At 37.2% G+C, this 7589-nt stretch overlaps 1 protein-coding gene across 3 annotated transcripts; it reads left to right on the forward strand.

Moving 5' to 3' along the window:
* Window positions 1–50: 50 nt before the first annotated feature.
* On the forward strand, window positions 51–4327 carry LOC129439901 (probable G-protein coupled receptor 132). 3 transcript variants are annotated; one of them, XM_073859899.1, is made up of 5 exons: window positions 51–344; window positions 454–584; window positions 669–765; window positions 862–1444; window positions 1671–4327. In XM_073859899.1, exons 3-5 carry the CDS (start codon window positions 756–758, stop codon window positions 2068–2070), a joined length of 993 nt encoding a protein of 330 aa, XP_073716000.1. In that variant the 5' UTR covers window positions 51–344; window positions 454–584; window positions 669–755; the 3' UTR covers window positions 2071–4327. The 3 variants fall into 3 exon arrangements, with proteins under 3 accessions (XP_073716000.1, XP_055054800.2, XP_055054791.2); XM_055198825.2 differs by lacking the exon at window positions 454–584 and having other exon boundaries at window positions 51–329; XM_055198816.2 differs by lacking the exon at window positions 454–584 and having other exon boundaries at window positions 52–344.
* The last annotated feature ends 3262 nt before the right edge of the window (window positions 4328–7589 follow it).

A 7589-nucleotide genomic window follows, 5' to 3' on the forward strand; every position in this document is an offset into this window, starting at 1 on the left:
GGCACAGGGTAGAAGGGTGTCACATGGAAACAACTATAAGGGTGTTACAACTTGTCTCTCAGTGGTCCTTCCGTCTAAAGGAACAGCCTGGACTCGCTCATATCGCTCCTTCACATAATGGCCAGCAAGCAGGAGGGTGTTTTTGTTCGGCAGGAGAAAGGCTTCAGGATGTTGCTGCTCAAAAGCAGTAGAAGTGGCTTCCTGCTGGGGGAAATGATCAAAAAAGCCAGACAAGCTCCTGTGTGAACAAGGCAGGACTCACAAACACATACTCTAGGCACATGTAAAGGAGCTAAACATGCAGAGAACAGTTTCCAGACCTATTCGATGTGAGTCGGCGAGAGGTGAGTTTTTAATACTTTTAGAGTTCATATAAGTGCCTTAGAGGTACATATTAGTATAATTTGTATACATATATATGTACCTAATTAGGACCTTTTGGTACTGCCCCAGTGACAGATGGGCTACATATTTTGACAATTTAACAGTGTAGCTCAAATGGATTGCGTAACGTCAAAGGTTGTGAGTTCAAACCGAAATAACACCCAAAGGGCTAATGATAAAATGAATACTTGAATGCACCGGTAAGTCACTTTGAATAAAAGCATCTGCCAAAAATGTAATAAACTGTTGTGGTGCGCAAACTGTGACTTTCCTGTTCTCCGCAGATCTGTTGAAGGCAATTGAAAAAAGGCCCTGTGAGTGAAATATAACATGTTGGATCTGAGTTTTGGAAATTCACACCTATAGAAACCATGATTTTAAGTAAGTTACCATTCCTCATTGCATTATATATTCTATAGATTGGTAGCCCTACCCTTAGATTTACCTTTAAACTGTTGCACTTTCGATTTTCCTCAGACCTGACTAATGGGAGCTGCCAAATCCCCCTTGAAAACGAGAGAGCCGGTCTGACCTTCATTTACAGCTTGGCTTTTTCCCTCGGACTTCCAGCCAATCTGCTTTCTCTCTGGGGACTCTATCAGTTAGGCCGGTCAGGTGGAGGTGGCTGCCAACTGGTTTATATCCTGAACTTACTGCTTTCAGATCTTCTCCAGCTACTTACGTTGCCACTGTGGATCCTTTACCTGCAGGGAGACCACCATTGGCCATACGGGTCTGTGTCATGCCAGCTAGTGGGCTACGTTTTTTATGTTAACCTCTACGCCAGCATCATCTTTCTTTGCCTCATTGCCCTGGACCGGTGTCTGGCAATCGTGTACCCTCTAAGCAGCCGTGGTGTACGGAAAGTGCGCGTGGCAGCGATCTCAGGCGCAGTGGTGTGGACTTTGATATTTCTTTTCTGCCTGACCGGCCTCTATCCATCTGTGTTTGAACCCCAAAGACAACTGTGTCTGGAGCAGTATCCCGTAAGCACTAGATATGCATACTTCAAGATTGCCACAGTCGCTTTGGGGTTTTTGATGCCCTGCTCTATATTAGGGTAAGTAGGCCTTTCGGTATTCGTGTGATGATGTTGTCTGCCATACGAAAACTCTTAAGCAACCCGTATTTATTGACATTGCATTGTCAACATACAGGCTTAGGAATGAATTACCATACCAATGAAATGCCATTGCAAAGATGACTAACACAGATAGACGTCTGTCTCTTTCAAGGAATTTTACTGTAAACAAAGTCAAATCATTTATAACCTTTTGACCTTTCAGGTACACCTCAGCCCGAATCGGGTGGACTCTACGAAACTCTCCTTCAGTCTCCGATCACGAACACCGCAGAATTGTTGCGACGCTGGTTGTCATCACTGTCATCTTCATTGTGATTTTTGGTCCCTATCACCTAGTGGGCGGTTACAGATTCGTCACCCTGCTTCTTACAGAAAGCGAGGAAGAACAGTGTTCAGTGGAACTCTCCATTTATCTTTACTATCGAATTTGCTACGGGCTCACCAGCCTCAACACCCTCCTAAACCCTCTTTTCTACATCTTTCTTTGCAATGATGCTCGCCAAGGGCTTCGGAAATCACTTCTCTGCCCCTGTAGCGGCCAAAGGGTTCACCAGGGATCACAAGTCACGCCTTTTCCGAAAGGACGCAGAGCAAATGTGTAGCCACCTTGTGCCGATGCTAATCAGCCTTTGCACGGCATGTGCAGGTTTTCTCACACATACGTGAAAATGTCTTATCAGGCGAAGCTTTGACAAATTGCCTGTCGCCACAGTGATGACATCAGTGTCAGAGACACGGCTGGTATGAGACATTAGCACGCTCTCTGGATCACTGTCAGCAGAAACTATGAGCTCAACAGCAAATTCTTCAGTCGGACGTTCGGACTGCCAGACTGCTAGTAAAGATGTTAATCGGAAGTGTGCTGCTTAAAAGTCTCCATTGAATTCATTATAATTTTGTCTTTTTCTCTAACACTGAAACACATTTCCAAAAACTCCAACTTTAAGCTGTTTTAGAAAAATAGTTTAAAGATGATGAAAGCAAGAATCGGTAAAGTAGCAAGACTGGTTAGGTCACAACAAATCGGTAATCAGAGTGAAGGTCAATTTCTAACAACATTATCTCAGTAATTCACAAATCAAGGGTGACACCATATGGAGGATATATGGTAAAGCAAGTAAACACAAATGAATGTCAGATTAAAGCAGTATAACTTCATGGTCAAGCATGAATGTAATATGAATATGTAATATATAGTAACTTCATATTTAAAGAAAGACTCTATGTGCCTGTTTTGGGGTGCACTTGACCACCTTGTGGCAGTATGTAGATTGTAACTTGTAATTTGTAAGGATCAGGTGCATACTAGTTGTATTATTTCTATGTATGCTGTGCATAGCATGCAAATTGTTGGTGTTTACATAATACATAAATTACCTAGTATTGTGCAACCAGAGTGCATTACAGTACATACATTATATAATGCAATATGCTTGATTTTGACCTTCTGTTTATAAGAGTGATGATTGAACCAGATACAATGTCAACCATGGCTTAACACTTAATGACTCATAATCACACACAGCAATTACTGTTTCACAAACTTTTTATATCAAAAGTAAGCAATATATTATATATTGAACAGTACGCAGTACGTTATATACCATTAAGAACATACTGTATAGGTTTATGGCCCAGTTTCACATACATGGCTTAGATTAAAGAGATAGTTCACCCAAAAATGAAAATCTTGTCTTCATTTTCTCTCCCTCGTGTTGTTCTAAACCTGTATGAATTTCTTATTTCTGATGAGCACAAAAGAAGATATTTTGTTAAACGATGGTCTAGATGTCGCCTTGGGGTTATAAGCATGCGTCAAAACCGCCGCCATCTTGGAACAGGGGTCTTGTCATAGCAAGTAGCTAGGTAAAGCTGCTATCTCCGCCTGTACATGTCTGACTGTTGAAACGAACCAAAAGAGCAACTACAAAATCGCATTCATGACAATTTATGGTGATGCCGCTGCAATGACGCTGATGCGGGGCTCCGCTGTTTCAAGATGGTGGCTCTATTTGACGCATTTGCTCCAATGAACTGCCGTAGCCAAGGGGACATCCAGTGTACATATCTCTGAACGATGGCAAGCACAGCTGATTGTAACCACTGACTTCCATATAGGAAAAACAAATACGATGGAATTCAATGGGTATCGTCAGTGCTTACAAAGTTTTATCAAAATATCTTCTTCATCATTTATTACAATATTTCCAAAATATTTGTTTTTCTAAGATTAAATTCAATGGTTGCGGCAGCTGTGTGTTTACCATCATGTATCCAAATATCTTATTTTATGTTCATCAAAATAAAAAAACTCATACAGGGTTGGAACAACATCGGGGGAGAGTAAATGATGACAGAATTTTCATTTTGGGGTGAACTATCCTTTTAAACCAGATGTAGGCCTTAGTTAAATTAAGTAGCTTTTGTAAATGTGATTAATTTTAAGATATGTCAAAGCAATTTATTTCAGTTAAGAGACCTTAAACATGCATTTTGTCTGGGACTAGACTTAAGCCATGTCTGTGAAACCAGGCCTATAATTAGTACAATGTGATTTTAGTCTAAATGAATCAAGTGCAATGGACAATTTCATATAATTATACTTTGTTTTTGTTTATCGACCAAGCTGATTTTTTATTTTCGGCACCATGCTGTGGTAGCACACTTTTTAGTAGCTGCAACAAAAAATGAAGAAGAATGAAGATGTGTAACTGATGCTTTGTGTATTTTTCCATTTTGGTGCTACCACAGACACAGGAAATTTAGTTTGGTTGTGCTAAACGTAGTGTTTTCTGCAAACATAATATCATTTTTTTAACATAACACAAAATGGATCCAATAAAAACAGAATTTGGACAATATCAATTTGCTTCCGGGATGATTTGCTTCCTTCACTTGACACACCTCCAACTTGGAAAGTCAGATGCTTTGCCTGAAATAGCCCCCTATACCCCCTATAATTTTCCTGTTGCTAACTTCTCCTAGATTGAAAATATTAAAGCAGAATTTTAGTTGTGTGGATTAATTGTTGTGCTCATCACTCAACTAGGTGTGTTTAACTTTTTGAGGCACACCACAGACTGACAGGAGTATGACATCAGCAATAGTGATTCGAAAAATTTTATAATATTTTATTTAAAAAAAAAAAAAAAACATAAATTAAAAGATAAAAGCAAAAGGGTTGCCAAGTCCAAGGTTTTCCCGCAGAATTGTTTTTTTTTATAACTGTTGCCGTGGGTTGCTTTTTCCTGTGGGTTGAAGGTGGAATGACTTTGTTCATAATCTGAATCATGTGTTGTTCATCTGTCCATGAAAACAGACTGTGGTTATGACTTATTATGCAATGATTTTTCAAGAAAAAATTGTGAAACAATGATCAGTGGTTGTAACAGACACACTGGCACTGCACTGCCCTCTGTTGTTGGATAAATATGATAACATGTGAGTATTTTTACTTCAGGGAGACCATAAATGATATCGCAAAGCTTTGTGGTGTATTCTTCAAATAGACATCACATCACAGTGGAAAATAGTCTGTCTTCTGCTTAGTTTTTTTTTATTAACATGCTGTGCTTGTCTTAAGCAGAAAATGTCAAAAAATCTCACATAAATATAGAAAAAGTAATGATCAAAATTCATTAATATAATATATTTTGTTAATCATTATATCACATTAACGTCACATTCTTTACAAAGGCATGCTCAGGCATCCTTTCATCCTCTATTCCAACATCTGTCTTCTGCTGTTTTCTTTTTAACCCCCCGGAGTTTAACCACCTCACATTTGGTCACACTATTTGACGTGTGATTCCTCACTCATTAGTAAATGATCAATACAGACAACATCCTGGAGTGGTTTACACCTTCAACATTTGCCCTGCATCCTGTATCATGTTGGGGCTTGGGCAACCTTTTCTGCTTTTCCATTGTAAGTGCAGTAGTGGTTAAAAATTATGTCTTATTTGGAAAAATTGATATCTTTGCCCTTTACTCACAAAATTATTACAAATGTATTCAATATTTTGTATGCATGTTGCATATTTAGTTGTCAAGTAACAACTAAAGCTCAGCTTCAGAAGGCTTTAAGTAGGCTTGACTAAAACATACGAGTCAAAGCAATCTGGGGATCAATTAAATATTAATAATTGACTCAAGCCTCAAGGATACACGGTAACTTCTCTTTTTTGGCAAAAAAATTGTCTCTTGACTATTTATTTAATCAAAGCAAATATTATACAAATTTGCCATCTAAGCATTACTATTGGTCACTCCCATATGTTATAACCTTAAAGGAAAACATGAGTTACATTTACAAACATAACTTAAATCATTTTTACAACTTAATGATCCAACAAAAGAGAAAGCATTTTGACATCTCTTCAAAGAAGTCATCATAGATGCTGTAGAAAATGATTATAGATTATTAGTTAGAACAGACGTCAATACCATGTTAGGGATTCATGATTTCAATATATTAATATTTTCAAAAGTTTTTTAATTACACTGACCTATTAAGACCAAAGCTTTGTCTTTTTTCTCACATTTTGTCCAGTTATTTGGGGTTAGTAAGAACCAATAAACAAATATTTTTCTTTGAACATGATATTGTTTTTCTGTGATCATTTGTGTACAGGCTCCAGTTACACAGAATTAAGTATTATGGTGAAAACAACAAAAAATGTGATGTCCACGTATGTAGACACACCAGGTCTTAAACATAACATGGTATTAACAGGGTATATTTTAGGGTTATTATATTCTTAGTACTTTTATGAGGTAAAATAGTCTGAGAACAAATTGTAAGACCATTTAGAATGGCTTTAAAACAATACATGGCTCAGTGACAAAAACAGTTTGGCAAGAAATTCAAAAATCTTTGTAAAAACTTGCTTTAAAAGCATGCATCAGGTTTATTGCAATGCACATTGTGTATTTATGTTAATTGTATGCAATAAAAATTACATTTGCACCATTTTTATGAAAGTTAAGACTTAATGGACCTGAAGATGTCAAATGGTGTAACCGGCAATTGTGCCAATGAATGAGAAATATTACATATTTTATCTACCTTGATGGCATGTAAGCATAATCATCAAAAAAACAATTTTAAATATCATTTTATTAGTTATTTTTAATGTAAATTTGTATGCGTTTTTGTAATATTTGTCCTGACATATGCTAAAAACAGCGCTGTTTTCTAAATAATCTTTGACAAATGATGTAAAAATGTATGTAAAAAATCATATTACACTAGATGATTATATTTTATTCCACATTTTTTATGAATATATTTATATTTTCATTTAAAAAAAATACTAGTTACACCAATTGACACAGACCGGTTACACCACATTGACATTTTTGCAATTATCCCCAAAATAATCTTTTAAAATGAAATAAAACCAGAAATTTTAGACTTGGTCCTCAAAAAAGAGAATATCTGCAAATTTATTTTGAAATTTTAACCCTTTTACATTTAATTGAACCGCATACAGACACAAAATAATTAACGTCACGTCACATACTGATAATTCACAGAAAATTAGACTGACAGACACAATGAATTAGATTTGTTCAATACTTGTTTGGAGGTTTATAATTTTGTTATATTTTATAAACATTTTATAAATACGTATGTGTCACAAAAGGCCCTAAAACTAATAAATTCAAGATCAACAATACGGTATTGTAACAATACTGTACTGAAGTTATTTTCAACATTGTCAATACATGCCAGAGTCGCAACACAAAATATAGCTAGTAAACAACGTCTGTCAGTAAATCTAAAAGAAAGATGTTTTTGCAGCTGTGGTCTTTACATTGATCGGACGTCACAGCCGTGTTTTGTGAATTAGCGTGTTTGTAGTAAAAAAACAGAGTGGCCCAAATTTAGCAACTACACAAATGTCTCACAAACACCAGCGAACCAGGAGCCGCGTGCACTGGCTTCGCGTCGACCGCCCACGACCGTTCTACCAATCATTGCACAGACTTCTGTATGATCGACAACGCAGTAAACCATTCGCGACATGGAAACCCATTCAGGGCGGGGCATAGAGTAGAGAGGGGTGGGGATTTGGGGGTCATTCACAGTCTTGCTGCTCCACTCTGACGGCGTGTG

Source organism: Misgurnus anguillicaudatus, chromosome 21 (assembly GCF_027580225.2).
Source record: "Misgurnus anguillicaudatus chromosome 21, ASM2758022v2, whole genome shotgun sequence".
Lineage (NCBI taxonomy): Eukaryota > Metazoa > Chordata > Actinopteri > Cypriniformes > Cobitidae > Misgurnus > Misgurnus anguillicaudatus.

Excerpts from the sequence above, each read along its gene's own strand:
- LOC129439901 (XM_073859899.1), top strand. Across the intron at positions 1,445-1,670 it reads ATGCCCTGCTCTATATTAGG|GTACACCTCAGCCCGAATCG; the intron begins GTAAGTAGGCCT and ends TTGACCTTTCAG.